The 21,505-nt window shown below is 50.7% G+C and overlaps 1 protein-coding gene across 1 annotated transcript in view; it reads left to right on the top strand.

Annotated features, from left to right (window-relative positions):
• The window catches only part of LOC143767548 (alpha-2-macroglobulin-like protein 1), a 108,345-nt gene that overhangs the window by 26,520 nt on the left and 60,320 nt on the right, over positions 1-21,505 (top strand). Inside the window, exons 7-9 of the mRNA XM_077255957.1 lie at positions 1,792-1,876; positions 2,482-2,584; positions 3,304-3,421. Of these exons, the coding sequence (XP_077112072.1) occupies positions 1,792-1,876; positions 2,482-2,584; positions 3,304-3,421 (306 nt within the window). The remainder of the gene's footprint in view (positions 1-1,791; positions 1,877-2,481; positions 2,585-3,303; positions 3,422-21,505) is intronic.

Raw genomic sequence — 21,505 nt, 5'->3', positions numbered from 1 at the left:
GAGTCACTGTGCTGGTGAGGCGGGAGAGTCACTATGTTGGTGAGGCAGGAGAGTCACTGTGTCTGTAAGGCAGGAGAGTCATTGTGTCTGTGAGGCGGGAGAGTCACTGTGTCTGTAAGGCAGGAGAGTCATTGTGTCTGTGAGGCGGGAGAGTCACTGTGTCTGTAAGGCAGGAGAGTCATTGTGTCTGTGAGGCGGGAGAGTCACTGTGTCTGTGAGGCAGAGAGTCACTGTGTCTATAAGGCAGGAGAGTCCTTGTGTCTGTGAGGCAGTAGAGTTAGTGTGGTTGTGAGGCAGGAAAATCATGGTGTCTGTGAGGCAAGAGAATCACTGTGTCTGTGAGGCAGAAGAGTTCTGTGTCTGTGAGACAGGAGAGTCAGTGTGTCTGTGAGGCAGAAGAGTTACTGTTTGTATGAGGCAGTACAGTCACTGTGTCTGTAAGGCAGTGCAGTCACTGTCTGTGAAGCAGTAGTCAGTGTGTATGTGAGGCGGTAGAGTCATTGTCTGTGAGACAGTAGAGTCATTATGTCTGTGAGGCAGGAGAGTTAAGGTACCTTCACACGAAGCGACGCTGCAGCGATAGCGACAACGATGCCGATCGCTGCGTCGCTGTTTGGTCGCTGGAGAGCTGTCACACAGACCGCTCTCCAGCGACCAACGATGCCGAGGTCCCCGGGTAACCAGGGTAAACATCGGGTTGCTAAGCGCAGGGCCGCGCTTAGTAACCCGATGTTTACCCTGGTTACCAGCGTAAAAGTAAAAATAACAAACATTACATGCTCACCTGCGCGTTCCCCAGCGTCCGCTTCCTGTACTGTGTGAGCGCCGGCCCCTAACAGCAGAGCGGTGACGTCACCGCTGTGCTTTTACTTTCACTTTAGGGCCGGCGCTCAGTCAGAGGACGGCAGGGGACGCGCAGGTGAGTATGTACTGTTTGTTTTTTTTACTTTTAACCTGGTAACCAGGGTAAACATCGGGTTACTAAGCGCGGGCCTGCGCTTAGTAACCCGATATTTACCCTGGTTACCAGTGTAAAACATTGCTGGTATCGTTGCTTTTGGTGTCAAACCTGACGATACACGCCGGTCTGACGACCAAATAAAGTTCTGAACTTTATTCAACGACCAGCGATATCACAGCAGGATCCAGATCGCTGCTGCGTGTCAAACTAAACGATATCGCTATCCAGGACGCTGCAACGTCACGGATCGTTGTCGTTCTCGTTGTAAAGTCGTTTCGTGTGAAGGTACCTTTAGTGTGTCTGTGAGGCGGCAGGATGGGCATATAGTTGGCAGCTGCTGCTTGATCAATGTAGTTAGTGCTAGTGTAATTCAACTACACACACGCCTTTTCAGGACAACTGGAGGCTTTAGAGTATTTTTGACTTGGAGTGGATTAACTTGCTGCAAATCAAATTTTCTCATTAAATTTGACAAAGCTGGGGAATATTAATTTCAGTAGATTCACTCATCACTAGTAACAATACAAGTTTTCTTGTAATTTACAGCAAAATGAATGGTCATCCACATGCTGGTAACATTGTCTGAATGCTTAGCTCTCTGGGACCTTCACCTTTCGGAGAAAGGGGTGGTGTGATCCATGGAAACAGTAGCCATACATATTGACACATGACTCCTATTCTCCCAAAAGGTGAGAGTCCAGCAGTGAGACTTACACCTATCAGCCATATATAAGATGGGGGTACCTCTTTACTTGTTCACTCTTGCATCTAAACTAGACCAGGACCCTGGATGGCCATGACTTGCACTTATCATCATGTTCATGTTTTAGTGCGTCCTCGCTGTGAAATCATGATTGTTGATCCCGTTATCATTTTTGCTGCGGATCCGACATTCACTGTGACCGTTTGTGGAAAGTAAGTAGAACCTAATGGTTTCCAATACATCTATGGCTCTGTTCACACTTGTGTAGTCCATTCACAATCGTAAACTCGACTCATCGCCTGAACATCACCATTCTTCAGCCAGATTTTAATAGAAACTTTAATGTAAGAAATTGAAATATGACTATGATGAATTATTTATAGAGAGAGAAAAAAAGCAGAGATTAGGAGATTGCATACTTGATTTTATTTTTGTGGACTGGGTTAAAAAAAAATAATGTCCAGAGTCTTAAAAAAGTCACCGATCGTCGCACCTTATCTCCCGGGCAGCTATACCAACCAAACTTCTACTTTAAGAAATTAAATATTGGGCTGACATAAGTAAAGTTAACTTTTAAAAGTTTGTTATAAACTGTTGGATGTGTCATGGCAGCCATATTGGTGGTCAATCGGATTTCCAAGGTTGCCGAATTCAGTCGGTTTCCCCCTAACTTGTTGATGACATCTCCAAAACCTGATATGTGACCCTGACTTTTGAGACATAAGGCGAATAATAGCTCATGAACACCAATACTATATAGGGTTGGATAAATAACGCATCACCCATTCATTATTTCATCTTGATAATTTTGTTGCAGATATTCTTATGGGAAAGTGGTGCGAGGAAGTCTGGAAATAGTCCTTTGTCGTAAGCAGTCCTGGTACTACAGTGCAAAATACTGCATTACTGTCAGTGGAAAGGTGAGCTCTTCTTAGAAAAATGTAGAGGAATTGGAAACTTTTTTCTTACTTTTAAACAACTTTTTGAAGGATCGGTATGGTTGTTTTGGAGGATTTAAGACTGAAGTGTCAACAGGCTGTTTGGTGTGACGAGTCACCATGGTGCACAGTGCCAAACAGGACCCCCGACAACAAACTATGCTTTGCCAAAATATAAGACCAGGGCAGCAGATAAAATAAGAACCTGACTCTTTTCTCTGGTTTGATTGGAGTCTACACATGCACCCTCGGTTCTATCAAGCAAAAATGGGTTTTCAGTGGGAAGCGGGAAAAATTTTGCTGCCGCAGTAATGGTTGTTCTCACCCTTAAAACAAAATGATCAGACATGTTGAAATTCAACATATCAGATCTGTCTTTTTCATTGACAAATGCTAATGATCATTTTTACACATTAGATGGTCTGCTGAACTTTTTGGCTATCATAAATCTAATGTATGTGGCCACCATGAGACTCAAACCACCCATGCTCGATTCTATATTTTGCCCCATAAAAATGGCAATATCTGCTCGGAGTTTATATCCGGATTCCTGAATACCATAATAAGTTTCCAAAATTTGAAAATAAAGGAAACTTGCTAGTCGGCGAATTAATGATTGTAAATTTACTTACCTCTGTTGACTTTAGTAAACTTTTTGAATTACTTATTTTTGCCTATTTTTGCCGTCTTTGTGTTACTAGACTGATGCCACCGGTTGCTTCAAAACAGAAATCAATGGATGTGACTTGGCTATCAATGATCCGGATCTTTGTTATTCGAATGTTGAGATAACGGCAGATTTGACAGAAGACGTCACAGGTGAGAGGACTCCAGCTCTGAAACATTTACTGATTTTTTTTTTTTATTTTTTTTTGTGTGGAGGGGCAATGTTATATTTTCACCTTAAACACCCATGATAAATGCCTTACCACCTAGATAATCACAGTATTCGCTAGTCAGCACTACAAAGGAAAAGTTGTGGAATGATGGAAATCACAGGATGGAGACTTTACTAATTGGCAAATGATGAAAAAATGGAAACAAATTTTTCAAAACATCTGGATTTCTTCATTCTGGTTCCAAAAAGATGGTGAGCGGCGATGATGCAATCAGCCGAGCAACGATTAAACATGAAGCTTTGCATGCGGACCAGGTGGAGATGGAGGAAGATACGAGATGGATACTAGCCAGCCTAGCCTCATCTCATCTGCTCAGCGTGGATTGGGTATCAAAGAGGAGATGAAGGCTGAGGAGGAACAGGAGCTGGCGCAATAGAGGCTAGTACTCACACAAGCTTTGTCCCATGTGGATTGCCCAAGCAATGGAATGAGGAGACAAAGATGGAGGAAGAATGGAGGAAGAGCAGATGAAGAGAAGTCATCATGGTGGAGACAGGGAAGTATTGGCTTTAGAGAACTTGGCACATATGGCCGACTTTATGTAACGCTGCCTTTACCGTAATCCTCGCGTTACATTCATCTAGGTCGAAAAAGATAGACCCACATTACAAGGAGAACCTGGCATCTCTCCTTCCTGAGGCGTGTGAATAAGGTCCTGGGAAAGAGGATGAGGGGGAAAAGAGAGGGAGAGCGCTATCTAAGTGTAGTAAATGAGTCATTCTTACTGAAAAGTACAACTTGAATCTTACTCGCCTGATGTGGTTGTGCAAGGAGGCACAACACTAGGAAAAGTTTTCAAACAAGAGTGATCCTTCCACTGGTATGCTGCCCATCTGTAGCAGCATGGAGGTGATTTTCCTCTCCCAGAGCAAAAAATCCTCCATGTGGATGAATATGAATAAGGATGTTTAATAGTGCTTCCTTCGGATCTTTTGAAGGAAGCGCCCTTAAACATCCTTATTCACATCCTTCCTGAGATGGAGAGGTCTACTAAAATGGTGCTATGCCGGAAGGCCATTGTGGAAAATATGCTGAAAAAATTCCCGTCATACACCGCCGGCAACAGGGGTCAAGACACACACCGGGTACAGCAGAGGCAGGGGTACACTGAGAAAGCCCTGGGCCAATTTCATGACACCCTCCCAGCATATAGGCCCTGATGACCAGGTATTTTGGACAAGGAGGTAAAAGTTTAACCCCTTCACCCCTGAGCCTGTTTTCACCTTCATGACTGGAATCGCCAAAAAACCACCTTCACATTAGGCCAATAAAATTTACACATAATCTTTATTAAACATTATAAAAACAGGTATCAACAGAAAAATATATTACCACAAGCACAGGCAAAAACAGTGGGTAACCCAGGTACTAACCCCAGATGGAAAATGGTATACAGGTAACAAATCAAATACTACAGTCCATGTACAAAAGTGCTGTGTGACCATGTACAAACATGCACAAATGGTAAATAGTATAGTAATCATACAAGTGTATATGACAGTACAATAGTAAAAGTATAATTACCAATGGAGTACTTCTGGGGACCCACTGTTGTGAACTCTGTGTTCAGGCTCCCTCTTGTGGTCACTGGTGGTATGGTGTGACTTTTGCTTTGGGCTCCCCCTGGTGGCTTTGCCTGTTATCCTGCTGGTCTCTGGCTATCAGCTGGTTCGTTATTCTCTGGGAGGTTCCTATATAGCTCTGTTTTACTTCCACTTGTTGCCGGCTGTCGATGTAATCAGTGCTACTCAGATTCCTTCTGACTACCTTGCTCCCAGTCCATCCAGGATAAGCTAGTTTTGTTTGCTCATTTTTTTTGATCAGCAGTGTTTATCATGTTTTCTGTTCCAGCTTGCTAAAATGTAATTCCCTCGCTTGCTGGTTGCTCTAGTGGGCTGAGTTTCTCCCCATACACCGTTAGTTGGTGTGTGGGTTCTTGAAATCTCAGGATGGATATTTTGTAAGGGTTTTTTATTGATCGCATAGACCCCTGCTCTATTTTCTGCTTTCTAGTACTAGTGGGCCTCTTTTGCTGAATCTGATTTCATCCCTATGTATGTGCCTTCTTCTAACTTCACCGTTAATATTTGTTGGGGGCTTCTATATCTTTGGGGATTATTTCTCTGGAGGCAAGCGAGGTCTTTCTTTCTCTTTAGGGGTAGCTAGTTCCTCAGGCTGGCTCGAGACGTCTAGGAATTTTTTAGGCACGTTCACCGGCTACCTCTAGTTGTTTTGGATAGGTTCAGATTTGCGATCAGTCCAGTTACCATCTCCCTAGAGCTCGTCCTTAGTTTAATCACTTGCTGATCTATTTGTGATCCTCAGCCACTAGGGATCATAACAGTACAGCCGGCCCGCAAAGTGTTAATTGCATGGCAGAAGCAGGAGAAAAGAAGCCTTGAGACATTTTTTTTTTTTTTTCTTGTTGTTGCCGTGTGTCTAGCTGCTGTGCTAGCTTCTCTCCTCCTCTTAATCTTGGTGTGGCTCTGAGTTCAGCTGCTGACATGGATGTCCAGAGCTTGGCTTCCAGTCTGGATCATCTTGCTGCTAGAGTTCAGAGTATTCAGGATTTTGTTGTTCACAGTCCTATGTCTGAGCCTAGGATACCTATTCCGGAGTTGTTTTCTGGAGATAGATCTAGGTTCCTAAATTTTAAGAACAATTGTAAGTTGTTTCTTTCTTTGAAACCTCGTTCCTCTGGTGATGCCGTTCAGCAAGTTAGGATTGTTATTTCCTTTTTGCGTGGTGACCCTCAAGATTGGGCCTTCGCATTGGCGCCAGGGGATCCTGCATTGCTCCGTGTGGATGCGTTTTTTCTGGCCCTTGGATTGCTCTATGAGGAACCTAATCTTGAGAACCAGGCTGAAAAAGCGTTGTTGGCCCTCTCGCAGGGGCAAGATGAAGCAGAGGTGTACTGCCAGAAAGTTCGGAAATGGTCGGTGCTTACTCAGTGGAATGAGTGTGCCCTGGCTGCAAATTTCAGAGAAGGTCTTTCTGAAGCCATTAGGAATGTCATGGTGGGGTTCCCTACGCCTGCAGGTCTGAGTGAGTCAATGACTCTGGCCATTCAGATTGATCGGCGGTTGCGGGAGCGCAAACCTGTGCACCATTTGGCGGTGTCTTCTGAACAGACACCTGAGTCTATGCAATGTGACAGAATTCTGACCAGAAGTGAACGGCAAAATTATAGACGGCAAAATGGGTTGTGCTTTTACTGTGGTGACTCAGCTCATGTTATCTCAGCATGCTCTAAGCGCAAAAAAAAGGTTGATAAATCTGTCACCATTGGTACTTTGCAGCCTAAGTTCATTTTGTCTGTTACCCTGATTTGTTCCCTGTCATCTTACCCGGTTAATGCCTTTGTAGATTCAGGTGCTGCCCTGAGTCTGATGGATTGATCATTTGCCAGGCGCTGTGGTTTTGATTTGGAGCCTTTAAAATTCCCTATTCCACTAAGGGGAATTGACTCTACGCCATTGGCTACGAATAGGCCTCAGTGCTGGACACAGGTGACCATGTGCATGACTCCTGTTCATCAGGAGGTGATTCGCTTTCTTGTATTGCATAATTTGCATGATGTTGTCGTGTTGGGTCTACCATGGTTGCAGACTCATAATCCAGTCCTGGATTGGAAAGCGATGTCTGTGTCAAGTTGGGGTTATCAGGGAATTCATGGTGACGCTCCTGTGGTGTCAATTGCTTCGTCCACTCCTTCTGAAGTCCCTACGTTTTTGTCAGACTACCAGGATGTATTTGAGGAGCCCAAACTCAATTCTCTACCTCCTCATAGGGACTGTGATTGTGCTATAAATTTGATTCCTGGTAGTAAGTTTCCTAAGGGACGACTTTTCAATTTATCTGTGCCGGAGCATGCTGCCATGCGGAGTTATATAAAGGAGTCTTTGGAGAAGGGACATATTCGCCTGTCCTCTTCCCCTCTTGGTGCGGGGTTCTTTTTTTGTGGCTAAGAAGGATGGTTCTCTGAGACCTTGTATTGATTATCACCTTTTGAATAAAATCACGGTCAAATTTCAGTATCCTTTGCCATTGTTAACTGATTTGTTTGCTCGCATTAGGGGGTCTAGTTGGTTCACCAAGATAGATCTTCGTGGTGCGTATATGCAGCGCCCCAGAGTCCTGGTCGTTGCAGTACTGTGGCTCCGCCACTATGGGGAGCCATGGTGCGTCCGATGGCACTGAAGGAGTTCATCTGATCAGGTATCACAGACACCAATAGATTTCACAGCTGGGCCTCCGGGGGGAGCTAAGGGTTTTATTCATTAGGCCACTCCCCACCATAGTGGGTAAACTGGGGGTCAGGCAGGAAGTTAGAGGAGAAAGCTGACTGGATTGGACGAAGCAACACCTAGTGGCAGAGGGTGTTGTGGAGGAAGAGACAGTAGGGTCTCTGTCAGGGGTGGGATCCTGACAGAGGCTTGGCATTGAAAAGAACGTAACGGGTCCGCGCCAGCTCCGGGAAGCGGCGGGACCCAGGAAAGGACTAGAAGCGAGATAGATTGTGCTGAGTGAGAAACGAGATCAAGCAATAGGAGAATACCAGTAGGGGTCGTGCTGTAAGACCGGAGCAACATCCTACTGAGGCGCACTACCGGCGGCCGGAACGCCGAGGGAGTATTTCATTAGACAGCTTCAAGCAATACTCTAAACAGCGGCAGGACAGTCAGTCTCAGGCGGGCTGTCTCACCTAAATCACCTATGAAGTCTTGGGAGGCAATTGCGGGAGAGGGGCGTCTCTAGGGTCCCGGAAGAACTCCAGGCCTACCCGACAAACGGGTGCCGTTCTAACTGTAACATCAGGAAGGGACGGAAGATTAGCAGATCATCAGTTAATCGAGTTGTGAGGGAACCCGAGAAACAGACACAACGGTTGTGGGGTACTTTCCGTAAGCACAGCAGGGAAGGACTACAACACATAGCGCTAAGAAGGAAGGCACCGATTTCCACCTGTGAAGTGAACTCTGGAGGTGCCATTGGACCAGCCGGACTTGCGCAGCCTGGTGAACCGTATTCTGGACTGAGGACTCAGAGATCTCCAGTAAAGAGGTAAAGAGACTGCAACCTGGTGTCCTCATTATTTACCGCGACCTGCACCCCACAACTGCACCACCAACATCCACACCTATCATTCACTGTGCGCCCCACGGCAGGGTCACGGGCCGGGGCCTAGCCGCCGTGACAACCCCAGAAGCAGAGACTCAGAGGCCCGGTACCGGGTACCCCTCGGCCCTGCGGCAGTGGGGGCGCTACAACTTGGCGTCACGAACAGGATCTACTTAAGCCTGAAGAATCAGGTCATGTGTGCCTTGGAACTGTGATTTATTGTGCTTGGACTGTACTTTATTGAAAAGACTGTGTGCTGTGCCATTTGCCGCCAAAATTCGCCATTGCCGCGCACAGAGGGAGGAGCCTTAGCTACGTGGGCGGAACCAGCCAAAAGAAGCGCGGAACGGAAAGCGCGGTAAGGCGCCAATCCCGGAAGAGGAACTCCGACCTCCGGCAGGTTAGTGGGAGTTAGATACAGCCATGTCCGAGTCGGGAGGAGAGGAGGTGGCAGCCGCGGACGCAGGGGCAGCTCCGGTCCACGCAGCAGGCGAAGCCGCGGCCCTAATACCACCACCGGTTGCCGCAGTACCCGCTGTTCCCCTCAGCCAGCCGGACACTGCCGCTAGCACAAAAGCCATAATGCCCTTTTCTATGCCGTACCTGCCCGGAGCGGCCTGGCTCCCACGATACTCTGGGGAGTCGCATACATTCACTGACTTTAAGGAAGGGCTCTGCAGCCTGCTCGAGTTCTATCCCCTGACAGAGCCCCAGAAGGTTCATATGATAATCGGCCAACTCTTTGGGGCGGCTCTGAGAGAATTGAAATCCTGGCCCGCTGAGGATAAAGGAACTGCACAACAGATTTTTGCCAAGCTTAAAGCCACCTTTGATACTCGCACTGCTACGGAAATTAAACTGACTTTTTATGGATGCAAACAGAGGCCACAGGATAGCTTGCGGGACTATGCCCTTAATCTCCAGGAGGCGATGCGGGCCATTAAGCAGAGTGACCCCGGCAGCATGCAGGATGAGGATAAACTTCTGAAGGAGCGGTTCATTGAGGGGCTCCTGTGCAGTCACCAGCGGGGCCAATTGCACTTCCTGGCCATGCAAAATCCAGACTTGACTTTTGCGCAGTTCAAAGATAAAGCTATCCAGGCATTGCAGGAGCGACAGCCCAGCCGTGCAATACCATCCAGGCGCCCCGCTCTCACATACCACCAGGAGGTGGCATCGGATACCCCAGTTGCCGCGGAGGCCGACGCCCAGAGCTTCGAGGACGACTCCCCTGCAGGATTCCGTCTTCAGATGCAGGAGCTGACCAAGAGCGTTGCTGCCCTAGCCCGGACGGTGCAGTCCCTACAGGAGGCCCCCAAGAAAAAGATCCAGCTAGCCTCCGGACCAGAGGATGTTCCCTGGACGCGACAGAAGAGGACCCCATCGACCAGAGGCCGGGACAGCGATCGTTTCCATCAGGACGGACGACCCATCTGCCGCCGATGTCACCAGGTGGGCCATCTTGCAAGGTACTGTCCTTTAAACGAGCAACCCCTGGGGCAAAGGGCCAACCCCCAGGAGTAGGACGGTCAGGCCCGCAGCATTGGAGAACCAAGTATATTGGAGGACGACCAGTTCTCCCTGTAGTGATTGATGGAATCCCCTTGAAAGCTTTGCTGGACACCGGTTCTCAGGTGACGACTATACCTTACGTGCTCTACAAACGGTATTGGGAGGACGCTGATATTACTCGTGGCCCTGATGATGATTTCACCATAATCGCCAGTAATGGTCAGCCGTTGCCACAAGTGGGGTATAAGGAGGTCACCATCAAAGTGGGGCGGGTGGAATTGAAAGCCCAAGGGATTGTGATTGTTGATATTGATCGTCGAGAATGTAATCCCATGATGACTCTTGGTACTAATGTTATAGAAAATTGTCTTGCAGAAGTGATTGTTTTGTTGCAACAGGTGGCAGAAACCGCTGGCCACAGTGAGCAACGTGCCCTGCAGAAGGAAATCAGAGCTCTGATGCAGAGACAGCAGGTAGAGCTGACTGGTGGTGAGATTGGTCGTGTCACTGTGAGTGATTCAAACCCCATCGCGATACCCCCCCAAGAGTGAAATGTTAATATGGTGTAGAGCAGCCATAGGCCTCAGGGGTAAGGACTACCAGGCCTTGGTAGAACCTGTATATTCAGACAATAGGCCTACTGTTCTGACAGCCCGGGGGGTGGTCGACGTCCGTCAGGGGAGAGTGCCCGTACGTGTCCTCAATTGTGGGGAGGAAGAGGTCCACCTAACCAAGTATACCACGCTCGCCAATCTGTTCACTGTCAATAATAGTGTAATACAGACACCTGAACCCTTGGTCCCGTCAAACGTGGCGGAGAACAAAGGTTCTGCAGAGCACTCGAAAGACTGGTGTCGGGAATTGCATGTGGGCACTGACTCTACCCCATCTCATCAAATACAGGGGGCTTACAGGGTGGTACACGAGTACGAACAGGTATTCAGCAAACACCAGTCAGATTTTGGGCAGGTGAAAGGGATCCAACATCACATCCCCACGGGAGATCACCGACCCATAAAAGAGAGATATCGCCCTGTACCCCCAGCTCATTACCAGTGTGCCAAGGACATGTTGCGGGAAATGAAGGAGGCTGGGGTGGTGAGAGACAGCTGTAGCCCCTGGGCAGCTCCGTTAGTCCTTGTTAAAAAGAAAGATGGTACAATGAGGATGTGTGTTGATTACAGGCAGTTGAATTGCATTACACATAAGGACGCATACCCACTGCCCAGGATAGAGGAGTCTCTGGCTGCCTTAAAATCTGCTAACTACTTCTCTACCTTAGATCTCACCAGTGGGTACTGGCAGGTTCCTGTAGCGAAGGCGGACAAAGAGAAGACGGCCTTCACGACGCCAATGGGTCTCTGTGAGTTCAACTACATGCCCTTCGGATTGTGCAATTGTAGCGCCCCCACCGCCGCAGGGCCGAGGGGTACCCGGTACCGGGCCTCTGAGTCTCTGCTTCTGGGGTTGTCACGGCGGCTAGGCCCCGGTCCGTGACCCTGCCGTGGGGCGCACAGTGAATAATAGGTGTGGATGTTGGTGGTGCAGTTGTGGGGTGCAGGTCGCGGTAAATAACGAGGACACCAGGTTGCAGTCTCTTTACCTCTTTACTGGAGATCTGAGTCCTCAGTCCAGAATACGGTTCACCAGGCTGCGCAAGTCCGGCCGGTCCAATGGCACCTCCAGAGTTCACTTCACAAGTGGAAATCGGTGCCTTCCTTCTTAGCGCTATGTGTTGTAGTCCTTCCCTGCTGTGCTTACGGAAAGTACCCCACAACCATTGTGTCTGTTTCTTAAGTTCCCTCACAACTCGATTAAATGATGTTCTGCTAATCTTCCGTCCCTTCCTGATGTTACAGTTAGAACGGCACCCGTTTGTCGGGTAGGCCTGGAGTTCTTCCGGGACCCTAGAGACGCCCCTCTCCCGCAATTGCCTCCCAAGACTTCATAGGTGATATGTGTTAGACAGCCCGCCTTAAACTGACTGTCCTGCCGCTGTTTAGAGTATTGCTTGAAGCTGAATGTTATAATACTCCCTCGGCGTTCCGGCCACCGGTGGTGCGCCTCAGTAGGGTGTTGCTCCGGTCTTACAGCACGACCCCTACTGGAATTCTCCTATCGCTTGATCTCGTTTCTCACTCAGCACAATCCATCTCACCTCTAGTCCTTTCCTGGGCCCCGCCGCTTCCCGGAGCTGGCGCGGACCCGTTACGTTCTTTCCAATGCCAAGCCTCTGTCAGGATCCCACCCCTGACAGAGACCCTACTGTCTCTTCCTCCACAACACCCTCTGCCACTAGGTGTTGCTTCGTCCAATCCAGTCAGCTTTCTGATCTAACTTCCTGCCTGACCCCCAGTTTACCCACTATGGTGGGGAGTGGCCTAATGAATAGAACCCTTAGCTCCCCCCGGAGGCCCAGCTGTGAAATGTATTGGTGTCTGTGATACCTGATCAGAGGAACTCCTTCAGTGCCATCGGACGCACCGTAGCTCCCCTTAGTGGCGGAGCCACAGTACTGCAACGACCAGGACTCTGGGGCGCTGCACAATGCTCCCGGAACGTTCCAGAGGATGATGGAGTGCTGCCTGGGACACCTGAACTTTGAAACCGTGCTGCTATATCTGGATGACGTCATAGTCTTCTCTAAAACCTACGAAGACCATCTGAAGCACCTGGCCGAGGTGTTTGAAGCCTTGTCCAACTTCGGCCTAAAAGTGAAACCGTCCAAGTGTCATCTGCTGAAACCTAAAGTGCAGTACCTGGGCCATGTGGTGAGCGCTGAAGGAGTGGCCCCAGACCCCGACAAGGTCACAGTGATCAAGGACTGGCCAAAGCCCAGTGACCTCCACGAAGTCCGGCAGTTCCTCGGGCTGGTAGGCTACTACCGGAGGTTCATTAAAGACTTCACCAAGAAGGCCGCACCCTTGCAAAACCTGTTGGTGGGCCAACCAAAGAAGACCAAGGGGAAGAACACCCCCTTTGACTGGAACGGGGAGCTGGAGGAGTCCTTCACCTGCTTGAAGTCGGCGCTGACGGGAGAAGAGGTACTGGCTTACCCCGAATACGACCAACCGTTTGTGCTGTACACAGATGCCAGTAATGTGGGACTAGGAGCCGTGCTGTCTCAAGTCCAGAAAGGCAAAGAAAGAGTGATCGCTTACGCCAGCAGGAAACTCCGTCCCACGGAAAGGAACCCTGACAACTACAGTTCCTTCAAACTGGAATTCCTTGCCCTTGTCTGGGCAGTGACAGAGAGGTTCAAGCACTACCTGGCCTCCGCGAAATTCACAGTCTTCACGGACAACAATCCGCTAACGCATCTGGGTACTGCCAAACTCGGGGCTTTGGAACAGCGGTGGATGGCCCGGCTGTCCAACTATGATTTCACCATCAAATATCGGGCAGGACACCAGAATGCTGATGCCCTGTCCCGAATGCCCAATTTACCAGAAGTGGGAGAAGACCCGGAGGCACTTGAAGAGGTGGAGCTGCCTGCCTTCCATCGCCCCAAAGCCACTCAGAACTCCCACCATGTGAAGAACAGGCACAAGAACCAACCGGATGCCACGCTGAATCCCCTGCCCCACCACGGATGGGCAGAAACCCAGGATAGTGACCCCGCGGTCCGTCAGGTGAAGGAGCTCTTGACGCAGGCTGGGTTGCACCCTGGCCCAGATGATCCACAAGAAACCCAACAGCTGTGGAAGGGGAGAAGCAAACTGTTTATCCATGATGGCAAGCTGTGCAGGAGGAGCATCGACCCACGTACTCATGAATTGGTGTGGCAGATAGTGGTGCCAAGGCGAGATGCGCCCATGGTTCTGGGAGCCTACCATGATGGAGCCGGACACTTCGGATGGAGGAAGCTGGAGAAGCTGCTCCGAGGGAGGTTCTATTGGATTGGCATGAAGAGAACCATTGAGAAGTGGTGTCGGGAGTGTGGTCCATGTAGCCTGCGCAGGAAGGACCGTGACAGTCAACGGGCTCCTCTGCGGCCTATCGTCACCAAACGGCCGCTTGAACTGGTCGCGCTGGATCATGTGAAGCTGACACCTAGCCGGTCGGGCTATATCTATGCCCTTACCATCGTGGACCACTACTCCCGGTTTTTGGTGGTTGTGCCTGTCAGGAATCTAACGGCTAGGACTGCCGCCAGGGCCTTCCAGCAGCACTTTTGTAGGCCCCATGGCTACCCAGAGAAAGTACTGACCGATCAGGGGCCTGCATTCGAAGCGGAAGTGTTCCAAGAATTCTGCCAGCTGTACGGGTGTAAGAAGATCAGAACCACCCCGTACCATCCTCAAACCAACGGGATGTGCGAGAAGATGAACCAGGTAGTAATCGATTTATTGAAGACCTTGCCTGTGGAGGAACGGAATCTGTGGCCGACAAAGTTGCCTGATCTGGTGGATATGTACAACCACATCCCAGTAAGTTCCACCAACTGTACTCCAGCGTACCTGATGCGAGGAAGGTCTAGTCGGTTACCCGTTGATCTGGACATGGGGGTCCTAGTACCCGAAGATACCTCGCCGGAGGCAGATTGGGATACAGAAAGGCAGCGAAGATACCGCGAAGTACAGGAGTGTGTAGAGAGAAGTCTCGCCCAGGCTAGGCAGAAACAAGAAAAGGAACTACAATCAACACGCTCCTGCGATTCCCCTGTCACCTGGTGAGCAAGTTCTTAAACGAAAGAGGAGGTTACACAAGCTCGATGACCAATGGGAAGCGGAACCGTATACCATCTTGCCATCCGACTTCGACAACACTAAGGTCTGTCTCATCAGCAAGGACAGAGGGGAGACCTCGACAGCGGTATCCAGGGATCACCTTAAGGTCTGCCCCGATAAGTTGAAAGAGAGGGGCACGGCCCCAGAAATCTCCCCGCCGGTGGAAAAGGAGAAAATGTTCCATACTGTCCTTGGTGACTTTCCCCAGTCCTGGACTCAGATAAACCAAGCCGTTGTGGTACCTGTCGTAATGTTTCAACAGCCGGACCCGCCAGAAACAATGGTGGTACCAGATCATCTGGCTCCACTACCTCAACAAGCCTTACCTGATGAAGCCCTGCCAACCGTTGAACCGGCAAATCCTCCCTCTGCTATCAGTGAATCTGCTGTACCCACTGTTGATAACCGCAGCTCTGAGAGCCCCAACCTGCCAGTGCTACCCAGACTCACTAGAAGTGTAGTTAGAAGACAGCGCACTACACCAGCGGTAGCAAGCATAGCGGGCCCTGTTAGGCCAATAGCAACCCCTGCGCTGCGAAGGTCCACACGCAGCACTCAAAACCAAACTCCCCTCCGCTACAAAACTTGGAGGTATTAATAAGGGCTGCTCTTTAGTTGAGAATGTTTTGTATATATCTTTTGTTACAGGTTTTAAATGGACGGTGAATTGCTCAAAAACTTTCAAAAAGGGGGGGGGGACCCCTTTGTTTACCCGGGGTCCCCGCTGTTTCAACCACTGAACTGAGAGTCATAAACTGTGCATGACCTAACTTTTGCAACGTTCAAGAATCCTCACCTCCCGTAAAGGGAAGCATTGTTATGTTCAATTGTTATGCTATTTCAAAAATTTGTGTGTTTTCTGTTAACATGTATTATTGTTCTTGTTTTCCCAGTCCCGGAGTACTGGATTTAACCGGGGGGGAGTGCAGCACCCCAGAGTCCTGGTTGTTGCAGTACTGTGGCTCCGCCACTATGGGGAGCTATGGTACGTCTGATTGCACTAAGGAGTTTCTCTGACCAGGTAACACCTCACTACACTTCACACTCCGGCCACCAGGGGGGGTGGTCCTATCTAGTAGGCCACTCCTCACACTATGGTAAAACTGGGGGTTGGACAGGAAGACAGGGAGAAGTAGCTGGGAAGAGCTAGTGAGAGGACCTGTCAGGGATGGGATCCTGGCAGACTCCTCAGAGCAGAACTAACCAGTGCACAACGGGAATACAGTAAGAAGTATTGGGACCAGAAGGAGTCGTGCTGTTAGACCGAGGCAACGTCCTTCTGAGGCACAAACAGTCGGCGGCCGGAACGCCGAGCAAGTAAGAGACTTTAAGTACACTGCAAACCACGGCCGGACAGCTAATTACAGGTTGGCTGTCTCACTTAACACCTAAGCAGACAACGGAGGCAGCTGTGGGAGAGGGGCGACTCTAGGGTCCCGGAAGAACTCCAGGCCTACCCCGTCATATGGGTGCGTCCTACCATATCACCTGGAGGACGAAGAGAACGAGCAATAGAGACAGACAGATACAGTTGTGAGGACTGTCCCGGGAGCTCAGCAGGGAAGAACTACAACACCCAGCGCTAGAAGGTAGACACTGATTCCCACCTGTAAAGAGAACTCCTGATGTGCCTTTGGACCAGCCGGTCTCTGACAACCCGGTTAACAGCGCTCTGGACTGAGGTCTCCAAAACCTTCAGTAAAAAAGGTAAAGAGACTGCAACCTGGTTTCCTTGTTATTCACCACGACTTGCACCCCACAACTGCACCATCATCACCGATTATTGCACCATACGTCCCCCACTGACACACAGGGCCACGGACCGGGTCTAGCCACCGTGAGAACCCCAGGACTGAGACCTAGTAGCCCGGCTCCGGGTACCCCTCGGCACTGCGGCGGTGTGGGGGCGCTCCAAATCGGCGGTGTGGGGGCGCTCCAAATCTTGGCGTCACGAACAGGATCTACTTAAGCCTGAAGAATCGGGTCATGTGTGCCTTGGAACTGTAATATTGTTGTGCTTGGACTGTACTTTATTGCAAAGACTGTGTTGCGCCATTTACCGCCAAAATCCGCCGCCATTGCAGCGCTGAAGAGAGAAGGGGCGTGAAGTAGGCGTAGATAAGCTGGAGAGCGCGAACAGCGATGACCGCCCAGTCTAAGTATTTCTGTGTCCTGAGGACGTGCCCGTCAACAGCCGAGGTCCGCCTCCTGATCCTGGTTGGAGGGTGGAGACCATGGGGACGGGGCCGCCCACTAAAGAGACCGCGGGAAGAAGACATTGGAGGAGAGGCCAAGATGGCGACACCAGGAGCACCACACGGGGCTGACCCGGTCCGGCCTGAGGCTGCGCAACCTGACATAGCCCCAGAAACGCCAACGCTGCGGGGTCTGACCCTCACAGCGTCACCGATGGGCTGACCCCCTCTGCCGCTGTCTGAGGAATGTGTGGCTGCAGCCGAGGCCCGACAGCTAGCCCGCAGGCTGGAGGCTGATGCCCGCGTGCTTACTCGGCTAGGCCAGCCCACGGAGATCCGTTTGTCCCCAGTGTCCCCTGCTCCTTCCCACCTGGCCGCGGCTGAAGGTACGCTACAGACGCCGGGCCTGAAGATCATGCCGGACGCCGAACATCTACGGCGTCTGATGGCAGCGTGGCGGAGCCGGCCCCAGCCTGCAGAGCAGATTGATTTAATTAGCGCTCCGGAGATCCCGCCATCACACTGGGGTGTAGTGGTGGCCTTTAACCCTCAGTGTGGAAGAGGAGTGATCCAGGAGATCGGGGAGCCGCTACAAGTCCACGTAGACCGGGAGGAGGTGGAGCCCTGCAGCGGGAGATTCACTCGTGATCTGGAGCCAGGTGATGCCATAACCTACACGAGGTGGAGGAGGGACGCTGGCGAGACGGGCTGGGTCGCCCGAGGCGTCCAGCGATGCATCGCCCTCCAGGCTGCTGCCGAAACACCGGAAGAAGGTGATCCCAGGGGGAAAGCAGCAGAGCCCGGCCCCGCGGAACCTCGAGAAGCCCGGCCTCGCTGTGCCCCGGAGGAACGTGTGCGCCTGCCAACGAGAAGGGCCTCCCGGCGAGGGATTTTATCGCTGCTGGACCGGAACCGCTTCCTGGCTCACCAGTGCGATCCGTTGGCCTGGTGAGGCCAGATCGGAGACCACCACAGTAAGATTCTACTGTACTTTCTTACTTGTAAAATAGTTACTGTTTTATTGCCTTTTATGATTGCTAAAACCCGTCCAGGGTAAATTCTTAAGGGGATCCTTCTATGGACCTGGGATCCCTTTTGTTTTTGGTTATTTTCTATTTTTCTACGTTACTTCAAAAACTGTGAAATCATGAACAGTGCATGATCCGAACTTTTTTGTAAATAGTTTGTGAAGCGCCCCCACACCGCCGCAGGGCCGAGGGGTACCCGGAGCCGGGCCTCTAGGTCTCAGTCCTGGGGTTGTCACGGTGGCTAGACCCGGTCCGTGGCCCTGTCTGTCAGTGGGGGACGTCCGGTGCAATAAGGGGTGTTGTAACGGTGCAGTTGTGAGGTGCAGGTTGCGGTAAATAACAAGGACACCAGGTTGCAGTCTCTTTACCTCTTTACTGAAGGTTTTTGGAGACCTCAGTCAAAGTCTCTTACTTGCTCGGCGTTCCGGCCACCGACTGTTTGCGCCTCAGAAGGATGTTGCCTCGGTCTAACAGCACGACTCCTTCTGGTCCCAATACTTCTTTACTGTATTCCCGTTGTGCGCTGGTTAGTTCTGTTCTGAAGAGTCTGCCAGGATCCCATCCCTGACAGGTCTTCTCACTAGCTCTTCCCAGCTACTTCTCCCTGTCTTCCTGTCCAACCCCCAGTTTTACCAGAGTTGTGAGGAGTGGCCTACTAGATAGGACCACCCCCCCTGGTGGCCGGAGTGTGAAGTGTGGTGTGAGTGTACCTGATCAGAGAAACTCCTTAGTGCAATCAGACGTACCATAGCTCCCCATAGTGGCGGAGCCACAGTACTGCAACAACCAGGACTCTGGGGTGCTGCACTCCCCCCCGGTTAAATCCAGTACTCCGGGACTGGGAAAACAAGAACAATAATACATGTTAACAGAAAACACACAAATTTTTGAAATAGCATAACAATTGAACATAACAATGCTTCCCTTTAAGGGAGGTGAGGATTCTTGAACGTTGCAAAAGTTAGGTCATGCACAGTTTATGACTCTCAGTTCAGTGGTTGAAACTGCGGGGACCCCGGGTAAACAAAGGGGTCCCCCCTTATGAAAGTTTTTGAGCAATTCACCGTCCATTACTCTATTGTCCATTTAAAACCTGTAACAAAAATACACACAAAAACATTCTTAACTAAAGAGCAGCCCTTAATAATAACTCCAAGGTTTGTGGCAGAGGGGAGTTTGGTTTTGAGTGCTGCGTGTGGACCTTCGCAGCACAGGGGTTGCTATTGGCCTAACAGGGCCCGCTACGCTTGCTACCGCTGGTGTAGTGCACCGTCTTCTAGCTACACTTCTAGTGAGTCGGGGTAGCACTGGCAGGTTAGGGCTCTCAGAGCTGCTGCTATCAACAGTGGGTACAGCAGATTCACTGATAGCAGAGGGAGGATTTGCCAGTTCAACGGTTGGCATGGTTTCATCAGGTAAGGCTTGTTGAGGTAGCGGGGCCGGCTGATCTGATACCACCATTGTTTCTGGTGGGTCCGGCTGTTGGAACATTAGAACAGGCACCGCGATGGCTTGGTTTATCTGAGTCCAGGATTGGGGAAAGTCACCAAGGACGGTATGGAACATTTTCTCCTTTTCCACCGGCGGGGAGATTTCTGGGGCCGTGCCCCTCTCTTTCAACTTATCGGGGCAGACCTTAAGGTGATCCCTGGATACCGCTGTCGAGGTCTCCCCTCTGTCCTTGCTGATGAGACAGACCTTTGTGTTGTCGAAGTCGGATGGCAGGATGGTATATGGTTCCGCTTCCCATTGGTCATCGAGCTTATGTAATCTCCTCTTTCGTTTAAGTACCTGCTCACCAGGTGACAGGGGAATCGCAGGAGCGTGTTGATTGTAGTCCTTTTCTTGTTTCTGCCTAGCCTGGGCGAGACTTCTCTCTACACACTCCTGTACTTCGCGGTATCTTTGCTGCCTTTCTGTATCCCAATCTGCCTCCGGCGAGGTATCTTCGGGTACTAGGACCCCCATGTCCAGATCAACGGGTAACCGACTAGACCTTCCTCGCATCAGGTACGCTGGAGTACAGTTGGTGGAACTTACTGGGATGTGGTTGTACATATCCACCAGGTCAGGCAACTTTGTCGGCCACAGGTTCCGTTCCTCCACAGGCAAGGTCTTCAATAAATCGATCACTACCTGGTTCATCTTCTCGCACATCCCGTTGGTTTGAGGGTGGTACGGGGTGGTTCTGATCTTCTTACACCCGTACAGCTGGCAGAATTCTTGGAACACTTCTGCTTCAAAGGCAGGTCCCTGGTCGGTCAGTACCTTCTCTGGGTAGCCATGGGGTCTACAAAAGTGCTGCTGGAAGGCCCTGGCGGCAGTCCTGGCCGTTAGGTCTTTAACAGGCACAACCACCAAAAACCTGGAGTAGTGGTCCACGATGGTAAGGGCGTAGATATAGCCCGACCGGCTAGGTGTCAGCTTCACATGATCCAGCGCGACCAGTTCAAGCGGCCGTTTGGTGATGATAGGCCGCAGGGGAGCCCGTTGACTGTCACGGTCCTTTCTGCGCAGACTACATGGACCACACTCCCGACACCACTTCTCAATGGTTCTCTTCATGCCAATCCAATAGAACCTCCCTCGGAGTAGCTTCTCCAGCTTCTTCCATCCGAAGTGTCCGGCTCCATCATGGTAGGCTCCCAGAACCATGGGCGCATCTCGCCTTGGCACCACTATCTGCCACACCAATTCATGAGTACGTGGGTCGATGCTCCTCCTGCACAGCTTGCCATCATGGATAAACAGCTTGCTTCTCCCCTTCCACAGCTGTTGGGTTTCTTGTGGATCATCTGGGCCAGGGTGCAACCCAGCCTGCGTCAAGAGCTCCTTCACCTGACGGACCGCGGGGTCACTATCCTGGGTTTCTGCCCATCCGTGGTGGGGCAGGGGATTCAGCGTGGCATCCGGTTGGTTCTTGTGCCTGTTCTTCACATGGTGAGAGTGCTGAGTGGCTTTGGGGCGATGGATGGCAGGCAGCTCCACCTCTTCAAGTGCCTCTGGGTCTTCTCCCACTTCTGGTAAATTGGGCATTCGGGACAGAGCATCGGCATTGGCATTCTGGTGTCCTGCCCGGTATTTGATGGTGAAATCATAGTTGGACAGCCGGGCCATCCACCGCTGTTCCAAAGCCCCGAGTTTGGCAGTACCCAGATGCGTTAGCGGATTGTTGTCCGTGAAGACGGTGAATTTCGCGGAGGCCAGGTAGTGCTTAAACCTCTCTGTCACTGCCCAGACAAGGGCAAGGAATTCCAGTTTGAAGGAACTGTAGTTATCAGGGTTCCTTTCCGTGGGACGGAGTTTCCTGCTGGCGTAAGCGATCACTCTTTCCTTGCCTTTCTGGACTTGAGACAGCACGGCTCCTAGTCCCACATTACTGGCATCTGTGTACAGCACAAACGGTTGGTCGTATTCG

The sequence above is a fragment of the Ranitomeya variabilis genome, chromosome 4 (genome assembly GCF_051348905.1).
Source record: "Ranitomeya variabilis isolate aRanVar5 chromosome 4, aRanVar5.hap1, whole genome shotgun sequence".
Lineage (NCBI taxonomy): Eukaryota > Metazoa > Chordata > Amphibia > Anura > Dendrobatidae > Ranitomeya > Ranitomeya variabilis.
This window is presented reverse-complemented; position numbering and strand designations above follow the sequence as displayed.